This window comes from Polyodon spathula, chromosome 4 (assembly GCF_017654505.1).
Source record: "Polyodon spathula isolate WHYD16114869_AA chromosome 4, ASM1765450v1, whole genome shotgun sequence".
Lineage (NCBI taxonomy): Eukaryota > Metazoa > Chordata > Actinopteri > Acipenseriformes > Polyodontidae > Polyodon > Polyodon spathula.
In genome coordinates, this window is record NC_054537.1 from 47,384,672 (window position 1) to 47,407,560 (window position 22,889).

General features: G+C 37.0%; 1 protein-coding gene across 2 annotated transcripts in view; it reads right to left on the reverse strand.

The window, feature by feature from the left end:
• LOC121314596 (ran-binding protein 9-like) overlaps nt 1–22,889 on the reverse strand; it is a 57,918-nt gene that overhangs the window by 4,215 nt on the left and 30,814 nt on the right. For both annotated transcript variants that reach the window (XM_041248028.1, XM_041248027.1), the window contains exons 3-9: nt 18,514–18,566; nt 14,443–14,610; nt 12,265–12,287; nt 10,586–10,770; nt 5,476–5,588; nt 5,240–5,348; nt 4,069–4,265 (exon numbers count right to left, since the gene is read on the reverse strand). In XM_041248028.1, coding sequence (XP_041103962.1) covers nt 4,069–4,265; nt 5,240–5,348; nt 5,476–5,588; nt 10,586–10,770; nt 12,265–12,287; nt 14,443–14,610; nt 18,514–18,566 — 848 coding nt within the window. The remainder of the gene's footprint in view (nt 1–4,068; nt 4,266–5,239; nt 5,349–5,475; nt 5,589–10,585; nt 10,771–12,264; nt 12,288–14,442; nt 14,611–18,513; nt 18,567–22,889) is intronic.

The following is a 22,889-nucleotide window of genomic DNA, read 5'->3' on the forward strand; positions in this document are numbered from 1 at the left end:
AGCTTCAATTTTATTTTCCTAAAAAATTAACACTGACAACTATTGTATTAAAAAAACAAACAGACACACTAATGCTCATTCCCAGATACATGGATTGGGTCACACTTCCATTCAAAATCAGAACACGGTCGCGCATGCTTTGCAAGGGTGTGAGCTGTCCTAAAAAGCACTTTTAGCTTTAAAATCACAGAGGTGTTTACAGTGTGTAGTAATTGTTACGCTTTTGATGTGCCTTATTTGACAGTCTTTGCCTTCATCAGTATCACAGTTATAATGATTACTTGATTTGTCATGCGCTTTAAAATGACTCTACCTTGAAAGGTAGATAACAGAGTCACAAATGTGCCACTCTGGCTTTTGTCATAATGGACACACACCTTGCAGTACATCTTATTTCCTGAAGGCGTAACCTTACTGCAGCCAGTCAAATTGTGAAAGCCAGGTTACTTGAAAGGTGCGCTTTTCTCTGTCATATCTTTTTTTCTTTGATGGTGGTGGTGGTGGGGGGTCACAACCCGCTATAAAACTCCACATTTCCATTTTCTTAAATCTTTGAATTAAATATCATGATACCGTTTGATAGCTAGAATGGCAAAAATGATTAAGTTATAAACAGTTATAAACCGCCACGTCAAATCGTCACGCCACCGCACAGCATTACAAGTATTTTTTTAATATAACGTAAGATATTCTATCCTCCTCCTAGCACACTTTTTTTTTTTTTTTAATTTCAAACCTTTCTTTGGTTTGAAGACTGACTATGAGACAGAGATTGCTATGATTGTGGATTTGTACAATTGCACCAAGATGCCAGCTCAGTGAAAGCCTACTTGCTTTATTTCTCAATGCACCTGGGAGACATAAATCCTTCGTTTTGTTCCAAAAATGGATCTGGGAATATATCAGAAGGAAATATTTAATCTTGAAAGTAGTCATTTTGATTGGAATACAGCAAGCTGGACTCAGATGCACACAGCAAACTGAAATGACAGGTAGGACAACAACTTATGTGCCTAATATGAAACTCATATGTTATATATTTTTTTTTATATTATATTACTTTTAGAAAAAAATATTTTTGGTTTTACAGGTTTGTATTACCAGTTTACACAATAGTATTCATAAGAACATAAGAAAGTTTACAAACGAGAGGAGGCCATTCGGCCCATCTTGCTCGTTTGGTTGTTAGTAGCTTATTGATCCCAAAATCTCATCAAGCAGCTTCTTGAAGGATCCCAGGGTGTCAGCTTCAACAACATTACTGGGGAGTTGATTCCAGACCCTCACAATTCTCTGTGTAAAAAAGTGTCTCCTATTTTCTGTTCTGAATGCCCCTTTTTCTAAACTCCATTTGTGACCCCTGGTCCTTGTTTCTTTTTTCAGGCTGAAAAAGTCCCTTGGGTCGACACTGTCAATACCTTTTAGAATTTTGAATGCTTGAATTAGGTCGCCACGTAGTCTTCTTTGTTCAAGACTGAACAGATTCAATTCTTTTAGCCTGTCTGCATATGACATGCCTTTTAAGCCCGGAATAATTCTGGTCGCTCTTCTTTGCACTCTTTCTAGAGCAGCAATATCTTTTTTATAGCGAGGTGACCAGAACTGCACACAATATTCAAGATGAGGTCTTACAAGTGCATTGTACAGTTTTAACATTACTTCCCTTGATTTAAATTCAACACTTTTCACAATGTATCCGAGTATCTTGTTAGCCTTTTTTATAGCTTCCCCACATTGCCTAGATGAAGACATTTCTGAGTCAACAAAAACTCCTAGGTCTTTTTCATAGATTCCTTCTCCAATTTCAATATCTCCCATATGATATTTATAATGTACATTTTTATTTCCTGCGTGCAGTACCTTACACTTTTCTCTATTAAATGTCATTTGCCATGTATCTGCCCAGTTCTGAATCTTGTCTAGATCATTTTGAATGACCTTTGCTGCTGCAACAGTGTTTGCCACTCCTCCTACTTTTGTGTCGTCTGCAAATTTAACAAGTTTGCTTACTATACCAGAATCTAAATCATTAATGTAGATTAGGAATAGCAGAGGACCTAATACTGATCCCTGTGGTACACCGCTGGTTACCACACTCCATTCTGAGGTTTTTCCTCTAATCAGTACTTTCTGTTTTCTACATGTTAACCACTCCCTAATCCATGTACATGTGTTTCCTTGAATCCCAACTGCGTTCAGTTTGCGTTCAATGGAACTGCGTCTGTGTTTACAACACAGCTGCTGGATGCAGGCACAGTCAGCTGGCAGACGCGTACGCTCCTCCATAGAGTACAATGCAGCCATCATACCGGAAGTAGTGTTATATTTTATTTTTATGTAGTATTAGAAACAATGATTTCAGTTTTACAGTTTTGTATGTACATACCCGTTTCTTTTGAAATGTATATTTTATTTTTTCACTGTAGTCATGCTGTATATGCGTTCATTTTCAAAAAATAAAGCCATCTATGTTTAATTTTTCAATTAAATACGGTGTTTCTGCGATGCAAATGTTAGATATGTTCGTGAATAAAACTTTTGAGTTGTATCCGAAAGTATGTCTTTCATTTTCATAATGAAGCAGTTTAAAAATGTATGGATCAAAGTGACCTGCATGGCGCTTCTAGGTAGGTCGAAAATCTGGCCGTTCTAGTATTAACACATGGGATATAAATGTTTTAGCTTAAATAGGAAATGCCATGACCTCTGAAGTCATCAATTTGCCATGCATTTCGCGGGAACAAATGCACAGTACTAGTATGTTTCAGGTTATCTTCAGGGCATAAGAGCCACATCAAATTCAGACAAGACGTTTTACCGATGTGTACTACCAAAATTACTGGGACAACCATTAAAATCACATTAATCTCAAAAAATAAGAACACTTCAGTGTGCATATAATATCACAACACTTTACAGCTGACTTGATATTTAGAATTGGCATTACTACAGTTCCTACTATATTGTATGCTGCAGCACTGCCATTTCAATGGTCAAGTTTTCTTTTTTTACTCACTTTTTTTAATGCCAATAGAAGTTAGTTTTTTATATTTTAGCAAATTTTAAGCCTTAGTGAATTCCGCCTTAAGTACTGCAAGAATGAATTCTGTACACCCCCATTTTACATTTATGTATTAATCTGTATTTATCCAAGAAGTTGAATTGAAATTAAAAGCACTATTTATCAGGGACAAACAGGTGTGGAAGAGATAAGCAGGGAACACAGAGACCAGGGTAGAAGGCAGGGATTCACTCAAATGAACTCATCCTGTGCAGCAATCCACTTGAAAACAAGTATTGGGTTAACACTGCAACTAATGTATTTATTTTACAATGACATGCCCTAAAGGTTGGTTTCTAGCTCCTCAACATCTCCACTGTACCAGAGAAGTCAGAAATCAACTTCACATGACAATAAAAAAAAAACACTTACAAAACTAAATGGAATGTTCCCTAAAAGCAACATTTGGTAATACAGTGAACACCAAGTACAAATGCAAAATGAACACGAAGCACTGTTTCTGAATTCAAAGAATTTTACCAATGAAAGGCCATAAGATTTGAAACAAGAAACCTCTAGTATCAGGGAACAAACAACCTTTAACAGCCAGACCATGATACAGTATATGGTGATAACATGTTTTTGCATGACAGGCTTCACAACCTAGAAAACTACCCTCTGCTTGCATGTGCAATATTTGAAATGTGAATGTTCACAATTGAGGTAAAACCAATTAGTTTGTCAACTTGATATACACTTCATTGACTGATATACTTATCTATAGTTTTAGTTGAGTTTAATCAATCCACTTAGGTAACCTGTTTTTAATTAACTGAAATGTCAAGAAGAAAAACCATGCTGTAACAAGCACTCTGATGTCAGACCCCATACCACTCACTAATGGAGGGAGCTGTTGAAACTCTGTTAATTAAAAGACAGTGGACCATTTAGGCATAACAACGCAGCTAGTCTCTTCTCTGATTAATGGTGTAATCTTTTTATACGTTTTATCCAATAATAACAGTCAAAATGATATAACCCATTATGAAGTACCAGCTTTTGGTTACCTGCTAGGTGACCATGTGAGCCACTGGACTTGACCAAAGTCAGGCTGTGGATGTTTGCACTGTGACTGGGGCTCATACTGGGGCTGCTGAATGTCCGTGGGCTGCCTGGGTAGCTGTCTTGGGATTTAGGACTACGGCCCCCTAGGCACCGCACTTCACTATCAGTCCCATTCACCATTTCTATAAACTGACGCACCCTGTTTGAAAAAGAAAAAAAAGATGCATAAAGCAGCAGCTTCCGGTAACATCTGATGCCTGAGTATGTTATATTAAAACTGCTCATTCAAGCAGAATACTAGTTAGAAATGAAAGTAAAGGGGCTCCCAAGTGGCGCATCCAGTAAAGGCGCTCTGCGTGAGTGCTGGATGCGCCCTATAGCCTGGACATCGCTGGTTCGAGTCTGGGCTATTCCACAGCCGACCGTGGATGTGAGTTTCCAGGAGGCGGCGCTCAATTGGCTGAGCGTCGCCGGAGGGGGGGAGGGGTGTAGGTCGGCCAGGGTGTCCTCGGCTCACCGCGCACCAGCGACCCCTGTAGTCTGGCCGGGCGCCTGTGGGCTTGCCTGTTAGCTACCCAGGAGCTGCATTGTCCTCCGACGCTGTAGCTCCTGGGTGGCTTCATGGTGAATTCGCAGTGTGTACAGAAGCGGCATACGCTTCAGAGGACAGCGTGTGTTCATCTTTGCTGCTCCCGAGTCAGCACAGGGATGGTAGCGGTGAGCTGAGCCAAAATAATAAAAATTGGGCATTTCAAACTGGGAGAAAAAAATAATTGGCAACAACTAAATTTAAAAAAAAAAAAAAAAAAAAAAAAAGAAAGTAAATCATTAATCAAGAAAGGCTAAACATCTAGCTCTTGATGCAAGTGTGTGTGTCCAACTGCTCAAAAGAAGAACACTGGATTACATTCTGGCACACAGTAATTAACAAGTCACTAAAACTAATGACCTCAGTTGCTGAGATAAAACTGTCTAAGAAGCTAAGGTGAAGCAGACAACTGTTTCAGCCAATGCCAACACTGACTTTAAGGTTACAAAGCAGTGGATATCTCCAATCAACATTTTGTTTAAAATTTAACTGCCAAAAAATAGAACTCAACTTAATCTAACAGAACAAAAGACCACGTTCTAGCAGAATCCCACAAAGAAATGGCGTTCAAAGAATTCACTTACTTTAGCATGAATAAAAGGTTTGGATTTCTTTCTACTAAACTTGGATACAGTTGCTGTGTTGTTTCAATTGCTTCACCCATCCTTCCTGCCAACACCAACTTCTGTATTTCTGTTAAACAATAAAAAAGGAGAATAAATCAGTGGCAAAACCCTATTAGGCACTGCATAACTGTTTATTGTCTTAATGAACACATTTGTACATTTTTTGATGTGCCCTTATATTCTAAACTGCTTACTTTGTCTGTTTTTGATGGAGGCTAGTTCCTCATGTACTGCCTGGTCTGTTGATTTGGCAAATGCTTCTGCTGTAGCACAGTAACCATGATGAACTAGGTAGGATGAAACCATTCTAGAAAACACAGAAGAAAATAAGTGGTGTTAATTATAATTCCACATGCTGGCTATTCAGTGTAGGTGTTAAGTTTTGTTCATATGAACATTTTAAAACGTAAGGTTATCATCATAACCCTGGTTCCCTGTAACAGAATGTAACCATTACCGAATGGGTATTTACCTCATAAAGACCCAAATCCTGAATACCAAGGATACCAAAGCTGCTCTTTCGAGATCTCAGCGTCATTTTTTCTTCGAGCCGGGTCGGATTGTAGGTCTTATTAAAGCGGGTCGGGTCGCATGTAAGAAGACGGTGTTGCAGCATGTTGTGGGTTCGGTCCAGTAGTACTGGGTCCGGGTAAGAAGTGGGTCGTAAAAATCGGACCTGTGCAGGACTCTGTGCATAGGTTCTTGACAGATGCACCCTGGAATAAAGCCCACAAAGTTGCAAATTCCCTGGTGGAATAGGCAGAGAGCTTTTCTGGCCGGTGAAAGTTGGCCAGCTGATAGGTAGTCTGTGTCTGTTATCCACTTGGACAGCCACTGCTTAGACATGGCTTGACCATGGGACTTTGCCCCATAGCAGACAAACAATTGTTCAGACTGCCTCCAACTTTTTGTATTATTAACATAATACGACAGGGCCTGAACTGGGCAGAGCTTATGGAGCTGTCGTTCTCTGTCAGACTGGAAAGGAGGTGGACAGAAAGCCTCCAATTCCACAGACCTGTTGCCATGGAAAGCCAAGATAGTCTTCGGCAAGAGGGCAGGATTGGTACAAAGCGTGACCTTTGTCTAGTAAAAAAAAAAAATAAATAAAGAAGGAGGCTTTCGCAATAAAGAATGCCTGCATCACACTCACTCGCTTTGTGGAGGTGATAGCAAGCAAGAAAGTTGCTTAAAACGGCAGCAATTTCAGCTCAGCTGAATGCACGGGTTCAAATGGAGGTTTCATGAGTGTACGAAGCCATGCTGGTTGGGCTTGCCATGGACTTGGTAAAGATCACCAACTCTGCCAACACCGAAGCAACCCCAGACCATGACACTGCCTCCTCCATGCTTGACAGTGGGAACCACACATGCACTCACCCTCTCTGCGTCTTACAAATACTCGGTGGTTGGACCCAAATAATTCAAATTTTGACTCATCGGTCCATAAGACCGACTTCCACTCCTCAAATGTTCAGTTTCTGTGTTTTTTGGCCCAGGCAAGTCTCTTCCTCTTATTCTGCACTCTTAACAATGGTTTCTTTGCAGCAATTCTTCCAGTTAGGCCAGCTTCACGCAATCTCCTCTGAACAGTTGATGTTGAAACATCTGTATTTCTAGTAGCACTTAGCTGAGCTTGTATTTCAGGGGCAGTTAAATCTGCGATTTTGCAGACTTCTGACTCGAATGAACTTGTTCTCCGATTCTGAGGTCACCTTTGACCTGCCTGACCTTGTTCGGTCCTCATGAATGCCAGTTTCTTCAAATCGTTTGATGGTCTTTGCCACAGCAGTTACAGACACTTGCAAAGTTTTTGTGATTTGTCTTAAAGATTGACCTTCATTTCTTAAATTACAGTAATTTCTTTGCTTAACTGAGCATGTTTTGACATTTTCTGCTCCCTTATATTCAGGAATGACAAACTTGTGCCTATGCTACCTATAGTTATAGTAATCATGGACCCTCACCTGTTAACAATAATTAGTGACAAAAGGTTAATTAGGTAACATGCTAGTTAACTCAGAGAACATCTAACAAAGACACTTTTATACTTAGGCCAGTGTTGTAACTCCGTGTTATACAGATTTCAGACTTTTAACTGACTTGGGCTTCAGACTGAAATCCCCTTGCTTTGGGTGACCATTTCATTGAAATTGACAAGATTTACATTTTCATTTAAAAATTAAATTTTTGAATGCAATTCACTACAACTACTACTATATTACAGCACCAGTGAAAAGTTTGAGTACACCTGCTTGAAACCAGGTTTTTCATAATTATCTATGCTTAACTGTATACACTTGTCTATAAACACTTAATATTTCATTATATGTCCTGTGCCATTAGAGGAAAAACAGCCCCATAGAAGGGTATTACCACCACCTCCACAGTAGGTATGGTGTTCTTTTCTTTGTACGCTTCACCAGACTGAAAAAGCCACCCCCCACCCAAGTTTTTAATAATAAAAAAAGATAACCGCCTAGCATCCGGGACTTTTTAAAATCCTTTCAGCAAGGAATCCCGCCCATTAAGGCGTGTGCTTGTTTCAATTGAAGGCAGTGCAGATGCCAGTGTTTTATGCAGTAGTATAAAGCAATTTTATGCAGACCACCAGTTAAGCATGCAGTCTATATCTATGATAACAACCGACAGGGCTGCATAGGATCAAAGGATGATTCAAAATCAGAGACAGAGCTACAATAAATGTCTGCTTTAAATTTAGGAAATTGTAAAGTTGTTGAGATGCTTGTGTTGGAATACCGTTTCAAAATTGTATAATGCAACAAAAACATTAAAAAGGGTTAATGTGTGGCCGAAGGTTTCTCACTAATAATTTACCCTCTCGTCAAAACGGCAAGTTTCTCAGTATCTAAAAAGCTTAGAGGAACGCTGTGTACAACAGAGCAGTTTCCTACTTAAAATAAGAAACATGTTATTTATGAAATATATTTAAATGTTTTCACTACATAAAATGATAACTGAATTTCGTTATTTCCACCTACGCTAGTTCAACCCACCCTCTGGGCTTCAACTACCCAGTAACCGTGTTCCTTCCAAGATAGGACTGACAAATGTTGTTTCTCACTGGCCATCCCATCATGTTTTCATAAAGTAAAAAAGGGTTCAATCTCACAGAGGACACCTGTATAAGACTAGTCTATGTTTTAAATGAAAAATATCTACTATTGGCATTTATTTAACAGGAAAGTTATACTTAGATTTTGGTATTTTTGGAACATATATTTTGATTGAATTCGGTAAGTCATTTATTCAAATGCACAACAATTAACATCAATACTGTCAAGTGAGTAATAAACAATTAAGGAACAATGCACAGTGGAACTGAACGAAAACAAATGAAGCTCAAAAAATTCAGATTTTGCTTTGTTTACTTATATGGATATCAGAATTCAACCACTATAAGACCGGAGTGAATCATTTGACAAACCCAAGTGGCGCTGCATCGATGACTTCACAGTGGCCAAATAGCGCTTCTCTTAAACAAAATAAATAAATACCATTTAAAAAAAAAAAAATATTAAGTTATTTTGCACCATTGTCATTAGTGGTAATGGATTTCACTCCTGTAAAATCCCACTGATTTTCAAGAACGTTACTAAAAAACTAAACAAAAGACAACGCATCCCCACATTCTTAAAATCTCTTCTTAAGAGATTTTACTTCATCTGTACAGGTCAGTGGTTCTCAAACTTTTTTTTTTGCTGGGCCCCCTTTGATTAAGGATTAAGTGTATATGCGCTGTAATGTAATGCTAGATCTTAAGTAGTGCTTCCGTGTTTTTTTTTTGTTTTTTTTTTATTTCTCGGTGCTTATTTTGAACTATTTTCGAGTTTTATGTAAATCCTTTTTTCGGGACTTTCGCTTTGTACATACTGTATAAAATTAATGTTTTTGGTTACGTTTCAAAATACTTGCCCATTTTTTTCTGTCACAATAGTAGTAACTCAACAGTACTTGCACACCTTTTTTCCTTTGCTGTCTTCCACAACAAAAATCCTTATGGTCATGGGCACATTCTTCTCGGATTTTTGTGTCTAGACATTTTGTTACACTTCACCACAATTTGCAATTGTCTTTTAAATTATCACTGTCTAACTAATATATAACTTTAAATCAAGCTAACAAGCCTACTGTAATGTAATCTCGTTTTAAATCTCACAAGCAGTCTCCAATAGAAATGTAGAATTTGTTGCCACTCAGTAGTTGGGGTGGGTTTAAAGTATTCAGAACAAATCACTGCTAGATACGAGTCAGGAAGGAGGGACATTGACCAGCTACACTAGGAAAGAAACCACCCCTACAATAGCCTTGCGACCCCCTTTTGGGTCAGGACCGCCAATTTGAGAAATGCTGGTATAGGCGGTCAATAAAGCCTGGCACCTTTTTTCTGATGCTGCTTACGGCTAGTGTACAATGAATTGCAGATTATTGCTGCGGAACAGACAAGTCGAGGCAATCAGCTATGTGATGACCAAACACAAAAGATAACAAGTTGACAAAACTAATTCTGCGCTTTGCAAAGTGCTTTGTTATTTATTTATTTATGTATATATTCATTGCAAAGGGCTAAACTTTTTAAATGTGTAATAGCTTCAGTATTTTTCTATAACCTTGCTTATAAAACAACTGAACTTATAAAGCACCATTATTTTAACGTCAAATGGCAATAACTTGAAACGTTGAATGTCACAAAAAAAAAAAAAAAAAGCTGAATGACGAGCTCTCTGCACCCCTGTACTGTCTGCTGATTTTTTTTTTTCCTATTTGGTCAAAGAAGCTTGCCAGGGCTGCTTCCAGTAGATCTCAGTTGTTAATAAAGAATTGCTTGGTACAGCCTTCAGTTACAGTAGAAAGTTGAGGTTATGTCACAAACAGGATCTTCACTGCAGTTTTTGCTCAGTTTGTGTGGCTTTTTAGCATGAGAAGGTGATTCACCCAGCCTTTTTAGCTGTTCCATGTTTTGGCAGCGCACTTCCTATTGCGTGGAATATGCGTGCTACATTCTCACAACCATGCAGATTGATTTTGGAGTTTCTAAACTGCATGAAAAGTGCTCCACTGATATGACCATAGAAACAGTCACTGGACTGGTCACAGGTAAAGGAACTTAAATTGAAAAAAAACAGAATACAGCTGTGCACAAAATATGAAGACAATATTACAAAGTGTGTGGACTGCAACATTGATTGGAATCAGGCACGTAAGGGAGTTCATATCCTCTCATACTACCCTTTCATATTTTACATCATATTATAAATATACAATAAAACTGCTTTGACTTACTTCTGAATCATCATCTGCCACTCGCCTTCACGGTCTCCTGTGGGGAATCCATCAATCTGGGTCTGGATTTTTGACTGCCACTCACGCCTGTAGTCTTCGATATCAAACAGAAATGGGTGCTGGCCAAAATTGGCATCCACTACCTCTCCAGGTGTCTGAAGGCCCACTGTTGGGTATAAATTGGGCTATACAAGGACACAATATTAAAACAAGAGGTTTATACAAAACCATTCACTCTTGTAATGATCAAGGGTTATATTACTCCTTCCCTGCTGGGAAACATGTGCTATCATGGGAACTAAAACCTTATTCAAACCTGTTAGTATACAGTGTACCAAGTGAGTATATTCAACATTTATTCAGGGAAGAATAAATGGATCATTATGCAGTCATAGATAGCAAGTATGTGTTTATAATGAAACCAACCTGTCCAGGATGCAGAAAATATTTTCTCTCATAAATAAACAGTAACTAGTCACACCGACTAAAACAAACAACTCCAAATCAGACACTGCTTGATGTGTTTGGCAGACCGCAAGAGGAGACAGAGATTAAAGTCATCAGTAATGTAGGAAATATCAAGGATGCACTCCGCCTCAGTTATCAGAGAGATCCTCAAAGTTCATAAAACTGAAAGAGTTTACAATTCAAAACGCTGAGGGACAGACTTTCTCCAAAATGCAAAAATAAAACAAAAAACAAAACAAAAAACAAAAAAAACAAAACAAAAAAAAAACAATAATGTTGCTTCTTACTCTACACTAACTGGCCCAGAAAGTAGAGAAGGGACTTAATAAAGGGTAGGCTAATGTAATCCATGGAGCAGTGTTTGGATATTGATCATTTCTGCGATTTAGGCCACTGTAGTACAAATACTTTGCCCGGAGTTGTGCTGTCTGGTGGTGGTTTCTAAAAACAATGCCATTCCAGAAACGCCAGTGAGACTGTCTTGAGGGACACATCAGTCAATGCAGCCATTGTGCTGAGGGATGAGCCAGTTGCACAAGCACCCTCTGTGCAACCAATAATACATGACAGGGGCGAAGCATGAGGACACTTATGTAGCTGCTGATTGAGTATTGTACAACTGCTTTCAAGTCAATGAGAACATTTTTTGTGTTGCCCAATTATTAAAAACTGAGGCAGCCCAAACAGTTAACTTTTTGGTATTTAGTTCTTTCTTGTTGGCTTCTACTGTGTCAATATCAGTGGCACTGAGGGAGAAGTGTCTTGTACTCATTATTTCCATTTTTTTTTCTTTTTTTTTTTTTTTTTGTAAGTGGTTCTGGTATTGAACTGTCGCTGTCTTCATCTTCCAAGAAAGAGTCAGCAAATACATTGAAATTGAAACACAGCATATACAGGTCTAGTGGATCATATGACTGTAAACTTGAGGATTTTAAAATTCTACTTGCAATCAATTTTGGGCAAGTCTATGTAGTTCTGTAGTGCTAGCAATGCACATCATCAAATTCATAACAATCTTCTTACGTTAGTAACTCTTATTATGCCCAAAAGGATTCTGCTTATTCGACAATTAATACATAGTCCATTATTCTGTTATATCAGAAACAGCTACAATGTTGGTAAAATAAATCATGCTAGTATGCACATAGGCTAACACTATTATTGTTTAACAAGCACCCTAAAACAAAATGTAATTATGTAGATGCACTTACTGGTAAATCTGTAAAAGCAATACCTGTAAGAAATAAAAATAAATACATAAAAAGGCTTTTTTTTAGTACAAGTATCTATTGTTCCACAGGTAATGACTTGTTTTATCATTCTTTGTCTTAATTATATAATTTGAAAACCCATTTAGATAAATTATATGATATGTTTTAATATAGTACTGAATCATTTAGACAATATGAATTACAAAAAGCATTTACAACACTGTAGCTGAACATACAAGTCTATAAAAATATTAATATTAAAGATTATATACTTAAAAAAAAAAAAAAAAAAAAAAAAGCAACTCAAGTAAAACAGTATTTGGTAGGAGGCAGTTTGAGCTTCTCGTACATACCACAAACAAGTACTTAACTAACTTTTCTTTTAGAAGACATTATCTTTTGAATAAAGACCTTTGAATTTATAAACTATGCTGCAAGGTAATAATTGTTGTGCTAATAAAAAGTGCTTACCTTATTATGAAATTAAGTATACACAAATTAGTAGGCCCTAAGTGTGTGATGATACATTGATTTTCTGAGTAACTCCCTTTAAGATGTTTTAAGTTGCTAGGTATTATTAAATAGAATAAAACATGTTAATAACATAAAACATTTCTTTGGTTGCCCTTATTGTTATAGAGTAAAAATCCATAAGAAATCTGACAGCGTGATTTAATATAGAACTTAAACCCCTAACTTTATCTGCGATTATTGTCTTGCCTTTTTTTTTTATCCTTTTGACTTAAAATCATTTGAATTTCACTTTGTTTGTTATGTGTGTGTGTGTGTGTGTGTGTGTGTGTGTGTGTGTGTGTGTGTGTGTATACTAGGTGATTGATGCATTTAAAAAATGAATTAGGTATGATATATAAATTAAATGTGTAAAGAATATGCATAGCAATTTTGCTGCACAGCTTGAGTTTCATATTCTTGTACCTCGTTGGTTCTCAACATCTTAAATGGTCAATTGTGACTATACTGCATGAGTTAGCTAGAAAATGGATCATAGTGCAATATCGGTTAGAGTTTAAAATAATAATAAAAAAAGACATTTTCTTGTTTCGTTTTTAAATTTTAGGGAGTGTACCTGTTGACTGGAAAGGGAGATTTACAGAAAACAACTATAAAAACTGTAATATCCTATTATTAGTGGGAGAAGACTTGGTGAGCGCAGTGGCAAACTACATCGAGAGTAGCAACTTCCTGGACTACAGTATTATTAATATTAAGGCAGGACTAAATAGCTGTCAAAGAGACATTGTTGATTTTTTTTTTCAGGTGGAAAATAAGGAAAGCCAATATACAGTACTAATTGAAAGTACTCATGACTTCAAGGTAATGTTACATTTTACTCACATAGGGGTAGATGTACTAAGATGGGCTAGTCGCAGTGCAAACATTTTTAAATGTAAACGTCATCTACACAATGCATTCTGTTGAAAGGCAGCTTAATCCCATTAGATTCTTTAGTGTTTGTCCAACATAAGGAGGTGTCAAGTTTAAAAACAATAAAATAAAATCGCACACACATACATTTATAAACATAAATCATTGCACTGAAATACCACTAATGTGTTTTGGGTACGCTACACATTACATTATGTAAAAATGTACATTTGTACAATAGACCTATACAGTACAGTTGTAAAATCAGATAAATACCTAGCACACTTTTTACTTTGTCCTACTGGTAACACAAAATAAATCATGCTGCAAATAACATTATTTTAAATTGAAACTAAATGATTTTAGTTTTTTTTTATTTTAATTACTGTAATTTTATAGTACATATTCATCTAAGGTTAAAACGCAAAGAAAAACTGCTGCCGCAAAGCATTCCCTAAAAAGTCGCTTTAGTAAATTTCACCCTAGACAGACAACTCGTTTGCAACTGTTGCGACAGGTGCAACACTTTAGTACATCTACCCCATAGTGTCTAAATTGGAGAGTAAATTACTCAATTGCCTACAACCTTACTTGGAGTGCTGACTACATGTAATCCTAAAATGTCCTTTCACTACATTACGCTAAATTTTAGGCATGTTAACACAATTAAAAGTCAATACAAAATACAATAAAAAATACAAGAAACATCACAATACTTTTAATCCTCTGATGTTTGTACACCCTCTTTCTTTAAATTCCCCACTCCCGTTTTCACTTTGTTGAAAGACCTACCTAAACTGTGCCCATTTTTTGTATAGAAGCAAGTGTTGTTAATAAGGTTCACACAGCAGCCTATGACATCGCCAGTTGTAAAAGTTGGACCGTACGGCTGGCCAGTGCCTGATGAACAGAAAGAATGGCCATCGTCTCCATGGTAACCATAGGACTGCTTGTCCCAGCCTTAAAAAGGAACAATAATTTATTAGTGCATGTTTCTGACATGACACATTAACCATCAACGATATAAACACCACATTTCTCTGATATACTTATAAAAAAAGTACATACATATGTAAAAAAATATGTACAGTTTTGGTGTATATTATTTGTTATAAACAATACATGGTGACAAGACAATTACAGAAGTAGCAGGGTTTATTTTTTACAATTTAAGAAAGTGTTGAGAGTAACACTGGAAAACAACTTAAAAAACTGTAAAGTATATACGTCTGTATTTTATATAAAAACATGTATTATTACTAAGTAGAACATTCGCGTGACTTTATTGGGGGGTTGTGACAGAAATACAATGATTCTTGATTGTAAATCACCCTCCCGACCTGCGAGGGCGCTAAGCAGCGAGAACAGAGTTCCTAAGATGGGCTGCCCTGACAGTTCTTTCCCAATGTTCAAGGGAAGTCGGCCAGCAAGGAAGGGGGCGAGACTCCGTTGCAATAACGCATTGACCGAGAAGGGAAACGACGTGGCAGCCGCAGACTGGATTGGCGGTTGCACTCGTTTACCAAGGGGTCATGTATAACAGCATAAAAGGGGATGGAGAATCGTAATCTATTCCTTCGCATTGGTCTGTTGTGGATAGAACCGAGAAAGACTGAAAGAAATTAACCAGAAACTATCGTGAGTGCTGTGTTTTGTTTATTTGTAATTGTCTAGTCTTGTCTTGTATGTTACTAGACAACTAGTAGGGGCCAGCACTAAACTGGACAACACTGTACCTCTGTCACAAATATAAACTTGTATCACCCACCACAAGCACTACTGCACGCACCCAGGACTGGTGACCGTGTTTGTATTATTGTGGGACGGATATCGTTTTATTAGGGACTGTCTGTTCTTGTGTTATATACCTGGTGCTGTACACAGTGATGTGTACTGCTGGGGAATTATTGTTTGGTCGCCAGACCTGGAATCTCACAAAAATCTAAACATTTTCAAACCGGATTACAATTATCTCTGTCTGCTTCTTTCATGCACTGCATCACTCCTGCACCTGCTCCAACTCAGCCACCTTGTCACAAGGGTGATGACATTTTCCTAGTCACTCAAAAGCCTCTGCTTTCTGAGAGCCATGTCTATACTGCCTAACATCCCATGGAGCGCAAACTAAACGTATCCTTCTAAAAGGACTAAGGCAGAAAACACAAAACGAGAATAATATGATTTTTTTTTTTTACGTTGTTTAAATTTGAATTCAAATGCATTTCAGACGTGCTGTTGGAGACTGACAAAAGAACAAACACTTTGATAAATGGAACAAACTGTAGCACAATCATGCTAGGAATCAGTGAAGGCAGGAGGAGGAGAGGCAGACCGTGGACAAGATCAAAAACATAACAGGACTATCTCTCTGTGATACCCGAGATGCAGTTATGGATGGAAACAGGCAGAGTGTTTGTCATGTTTCCAGAGGTTGTGTTCGACCAATGCTTACTGTGAGACAGACATATAGAAATGTATGTTTAAAGTGAAATGTGGCATTGTGAGCAAGCATTACAGACCCCAGGATCAGCGATTCAAAATTATATTTAATTTGAATAGAAAATATGGTTAGATTGTTTGATTTCTTCATCATACAATACAGGTTCACTCTCATTTTGTTGATGCTGCTGTTTATACAGTACACACAAAACTGAAGCTGCAGAGAGGCTCTGTAGCGAAGTGAAACTGTAGGCGAGTTAGTCAGAAAGAAAAAAAAAGTCTGTATTGTGCAGAGGAGATTTTGCTTTGCAATGCAAATGTCAATAGCAGGACTTGTAAAAATAAAAACCAAATGTTTGACATTATGGAGGCATCACTGGCATTGCACTGGGGAAAATCTCAATGCATCTAGGAAAATATTTAATAGTTAAACATTGAAAAAAAAAAATTCTAAAACAGGCCCTAATTAATAGGAATGTAGCTATGTAAATTAAGGTGCTTGAGAAAATCTTCAAATAATTATTTGTTAACTTTACCTAATATTTAGATACAATTATGCAGACTGACAGATAACGTTAGGTTACTATCATAACCCTGGTTCCCTGAAATAGAAATGTTAACATTAGTGTATGGGTATTTACCTTTGAAAGACCCGAAATCTGAAGACATTTTAAAGCAGCTCGTAGAGCCTGTACAAACTGTAACAATATCAGTGGTAGCCACAACATTCAGGAAGTATGATCAGAAAGAATATGGCGAGTACTTGTGTCAGAGAGCGAATGAATCCGAAATCAACAAATCTCCCTCTTGACCGGTGAGAGCACTGTACAACAGTAACTGTGCGCCTCGTACTGAATGGTTGGGCAGTTCATTCCAGGTGCAGTCAGAAGCCGGCCATTCAGGGTGAGGGTGGTGTCATGGTACCAGGAGTTATTGTCCAAGCACAGTGAGCGAAGTTTCAGTCATGAATTGTAGGAGAAGTGACAGCTATCAGAGGAGGCAGGGCTGAGGGTATTTTAGGGGGAAGTGATGCCATAATCGGTTCTTGAACTGAGAACTTTGTGTTTGTCGTTTGTCTGGAGCACCTGCATTACCCTTTCACCTACGCTCTGCCACCCACACGTTCACAGTACTGTGTCTGGTTTTCTTTTAAAAACAAATTGTTTGATGGGTGTGTAATGTGAAGATGTTCCCCACCGGATAGATCTGTCAACTCATCAACATGTAAAAAAAATATTTTTTCTTTTGTGTTGGCAAGCATTCTTGGTTATGTAAAGCAATTTAGTATTCTCTCCGGTAATGATGTGCTTTAAAACCATGGTATATACAGTAATCAAGTCATTTCTGTAATTTAAAAAAAACTATTGACAAGTGACTGCTTAAAAAGCTGTCGTAGTCAAAAATCAGAGAAAGTAATTCCACATAAATTACCTCTATTTGATGAATTGGTGCCTTCAGATATTTCTGGTGTACACCTCCATTTTTTCTGAGAAAGTTTTTGAAACTTGATTTATAACCAAATCGACTACAAATATCTCTGTTTTATGATTTTTTTTTTTTAATTTGTAAAAAACAATTTAAAATATTACCTCAAAGTATATATAATTCTCCATAACTGTCCATAGCAATATCGCGTGAAATTTAGTTATGCTTACACCCTATCCTAACATATTTAAGTCTCGCCTCTGCTCACTAATGATTGGATAGCTATTAAACCAGGGCAGGTTTTTTACATTTTCTCATTAGTTAAACTCCCAATTATGTCCCACCTCTGCTCACTCATGATTGGACACAAGGGGCAGATCTTTGACTCTCCCATTGGTTAAACTTACTAAAAACCTTCAACTGTTTATGTCTCGCCTCCACTCACTTATGATTGAACTCCATTGTCTGTGCTGCAGATGTTCTTTTGGTTGATTTTATTTTATATACAAAAATAGAAATGCACAAATAAATAAAAAAAATAATAATAATCTGGGATAAACTGTAGTTGACTAAATCAGTCTGATTACTCTATTAATCGGAGCAGCCCTAATCTGTACATATTGAACATTTTATGCTGAATTACATGCCCACGTTTTGTATTTACAATTACTAAAACAGTAATTAATAACTAATATAGATTGAATAACTAAATTTAAAGTTGCCTTGGCTGTACAGCTTTACAAAACATGTTTCCCACACAACGCTCGGCAGAAGTCTCACCACTGTGTATAATGAGAACGTAAAACACTGAAGTTTATAGGGAAATTATCATTCACAATGTATAATAACAATTTCAACAACTGGATTTGTTAAAGCCATTACATAAGACCAGAAATAGGAAGAGACTGTTCTAAAAATTGTATTTGATGCCTTCTGGTTATGATGAAAAGAATGGGTGCTACATGTGTCATGTCAAAAAATATTGGCTGAAATGTGTACCTGGTAGTCTATTCATGTTGACACCCTGAGCAGAAAGACCTATCCCCATATACCTGTAAAAAAAACAAACAAAAAAAATATATTTAGTCATAATTTACAGTATGTGGTATATTTTCTGCAGACTGCAACCAACAGTAATCACAACATTATTTGATGTTTGTTTTCAGTACACAAGTGTTGAATCTATTAAACAGATGTACAACCTACATTAAAATCATTACCACAAAGACTGTGAATCAAATTACTTCACTCAGTAACATTTTTAACTCAAAGTACCATACCCTGGGGGTGAAAACAAAGCAAGACATTTTGACTTTAGTGTGAACAAAGTAATTTTTATTGACCAATATACTCCAAAAGGTTGGACACAAGCTGTCCAGTGATTTAACGTACATCATTTTGCTTTGTAACACCTAGGATAAAAAATGATACACTTCAGTACATTTATCATTAAAATCTAATTACTGCAGATGTGGGACGCTATTCTGGTATTGAAGGACATGTGGTATACCACATTTGGAATTCTTAGACCATCAGAACCATATTTTTACCATATTTACATTTTTTGTATTATTATTATAGTGGTTATTGATTGGACATGCACAATCCATTGATTTGTGAAACTATTAAAACATTAAGATTGACAAATATGTTTATAATGATATAAATGAAATGCTTATAAGTATAGTAGTATTAAGTAAAATAAGTATATAATAAAAATAAACAAAAGAAAAAACATTTTGTCTTTGCAGAATTTGATGGAGCCTACTGTAAATAGCGCATGCATTTTGGTGTAAAAAAAAAAATAAAAATCTGAGAGAGAGAGATGTTGTACACATCCTTTAGACATCTGGGGTTCAGCAGTTACAAAACTAAAAGAAAGTCAAGAAAAATTCCACAAAGCAGCAGTAATAGCTGGCAATGATTTCATATCTGTGATGCAACAAACTAAAACACCTGTACATCAGGAGTTAGATTCTGCTTCTAGAGTGGAAAAAAATAGGCAGAAGCTATTTTCATATTTGAATAACTCCCAATTATTGCTTACTATAGTTGTTGTACTCATAGAATGTTACTTAAATTTACTAGCAAGTGTTTTACCGAGTGCATTGAAAGAAACAGTTCCCTAAAGCATGTTATACACACATTTGTTGAGGTGAGGTGAGGTCACAGGGAACCTTCTTATCTTGAAGAATTTAGTAAACCCGTCAAGCTACAAGGCTATATCCACCCCTTTTAATCACTAATTCATTGATTGTGTTCACTGCTAAATAAAACCAAAATCCTACAAGTTATATTCTACTTTTTTTGCATGTGTGTGTTGTGAGATGGGGAGGGGGCAAGTATTTTTAAGGACAAGTAGATTTTTCTAGCAATTTGTCTCGGACAAGTTTTTTAAAGAAATTGCACACCACGGTGTGTGTATACACTGCGGTGCAAAAGTCTTAGACATGTTGCATTTTTCTACTCTAATGCATTATGAGCATCAACAATTTACTCAAAGCCTCCACTAATGTTTTCTACTATTATAACAACCTTGACTTGCATAAAGAAGGAAAAACATTGAGCGAAATAGCTTGCATCACTTGATTTTCCAAATGTGGTATCCGAAGCATTGAACAAGTACAAAGAAACATCATCTGTAATTGACAAACTCAGGACTGGAAGACCCAAAAAGCTGTTTAACAAGGATGGGCAATACTTGAAGACAATATCCTTAAGGAATAGGAAGAAGACAACAGGTGAATTGACAACAGAACTGGCAGAGGGCACAGATGTCGTTGTCCATTCATCAACAGTCTAAAGCACCTTTGACCACTGTTCCATAGACCAATTAGACTAACTTTGTTCATATTTAATCTTTTAGTCTTGTTCTCCTTTCTTAACAGAGGTATTCTTACTGCAACACATCCTTTAAGTCCTGATTTCAAGTGACAGTCGTACTGTTGATTTGATGGACAACGACACCTGTGCCCTCTGCCAGTTCTGTTGTCAGTTCAATGCATTTTTCTGGATACCTTACGCTGCAGTTTTATATGACCGACCCTGAGTGAACATATACACAATTACCGATATTAGTTTAAAAACATACATTATTAGTATCGTTCATAAAGCGGAAAACCACTGCTAATAGAACTTCCCGATTTGTAGATAACTGAGGTTTGTACCACCCCAGGTACAGTGGCTCTCCTTGGACTTTTCCACATTTTGTGTTACAACATGGAATCAAAATGGATTTAAAATTAGGAGTTTTTGCCACTGATCAACACCAAAAAAGTCCACAATGTCAAAGTGAAAAACAAAATCTAAAATTGTTCTAAATGAATTACCAAAATAAAACAGAAAATAAGTGATTGAATTAGGTCACCCCCTTTGCTATGACACACCTAAATAAGCTCTGGGGCAACAAATTGTCTTTAGAAGTCACATAATTAGTTGAATGGAGTCCACCTGTGTGCAATTTTAAGGTGTTTTACATGATTTCAGGTTAAATACACTGGTCTCTGGGAGGACCCACAGTTGGTTAGTACACTTAATAACAAAAACTACATCATGAAGATGAAGGAACATTCAAATCCAGAATAAGGTTTTTCAAATGCACCAATCAGGGGTAGGATATGAGAACATTTCCAAGGCACTGAATATCCCCCAGAGCACAGTAAAGTCCATTATTAAGAAATGGAGAGAATATGGCACAACTGTGAATCTGTCTAGAACATGCCGTCCATCCGGACGAGAAGGGCACTAGTCAGGGAGGCCATCAAGAGGCCTATGGCAACTTTAAAGGAGTTACAGTCTTCCACGACTGAGCTAGGAGACACTGTGCATACGGCAACAATAGCCCGGGTGCTTAAAAAAACTGGCCTGTATGGGGCAGTGCCAAAAAGAAAGCCATTGTTGAAAAAAACTCAAATCAAATCTCGGCTAGAGGTTGTCAGAAGGCATGTGGGAGACTCTGAGACCAAGTGAAAGAAGATTCTATGGTCTGATGACACCAAAATAGAGCTTTTTGGCCTCAATGCTAAGTGCTATGTTTGGCGCAAGCCTAACACCACACATCATCCTGAGAACACCATCCCTACCGTGAAGCACGGTGGTGGCAGCATCATGCTATGGGGATGCTTCTCTGCGTCAGGGCCTGGAAAGCTTGTGAAGATAGAGGACAAAATGGATACAGCAAAGTACAGAGAAATCCTAGAGGAAAACCTGCTGAAGTCTGCAAGAGCCCTGGGACTTGGGAGAAGATTCATCTTCCAGCAGGACAATGACCCCAAACATACAGCCAAAGCCACACTGGAGTGGCTTAAAAACAAAAAGGTCAATGTCCTCAAGTGGCCCAGTCAAAGCCTGGACCGCATTCCAATTGAGAATACGTGGAAAGAGTTGAAAATTGCTGTTCACCAAAGGTCCCCATCCAACTTGACGGAGCTTGAGCAATTTTGCAAAGAAGAATGGGCAAAAATTGCAGTGTCCAGATGTGCAAAGCTGGTAGAGACTTATCCAAATAGAATCAAGGGGGTGAATAATTATGCAATCAATTATTTTCTGTTTTGTATTTGTAATTAATTTAGAACAATTTGTAGATTTTATTTTTCACTTTGACTTACTTTTGACAGCCTCTGTAGATACACGCGAGGCCCACAATGCAAATCGTACTGGACAGTGGAGCACAAATACCTAGAGTACCAGAATAACGCGGATACAATTTCAGGGTATGAAGTTTATTTTATAGATCAAAAATAAAATTAAATAACTGTTAAAAAACATTATGATTTTATAAGACAACAGGCAAGAACCTAACAGGACATTAAGTTTATTAAGTGTTTATAAAATACTAATTTAATCTGTCATGAAGATTATTTTGTTATAATGTTAACCCTGGTTTCACCCATGCTAAAAATGAACACATAATAGGCAGATTATTACTTTATCAAAATTCTAACTACAAATAAATAAATAAATAGGAGCAAATAGCTAGCTATAATGTTACCATGATCCATGTAACAGCTTCCTTGTTTTATCAGCACGAACAATGGATAAATGAATACACCTCAAGATTGTATTTTGTCTATTTTCTTTATCAGTCAACAACTGATGACAGAGAAAAGGATCCTTTCGTACCAAATTAACCTGGTTAACTGTGCTGATGGCATATTAAATGCTCACATGACAGATATGGTTTCATTGTTGTAGAACTTGGGCTAAAACAACAATTATTTCCAAATAAATTGCATTAGTTCCTTGAGCACAAGGTGGTTTCTATAAATACTTTCAGATTTAAATATAGGCCTACTATGTGATAGTTTGGGATATTCAGTCTATTTAAAACAGTAGGTAGGTGTTTATTTTTTTTAAATTATTTTTATATATAATTA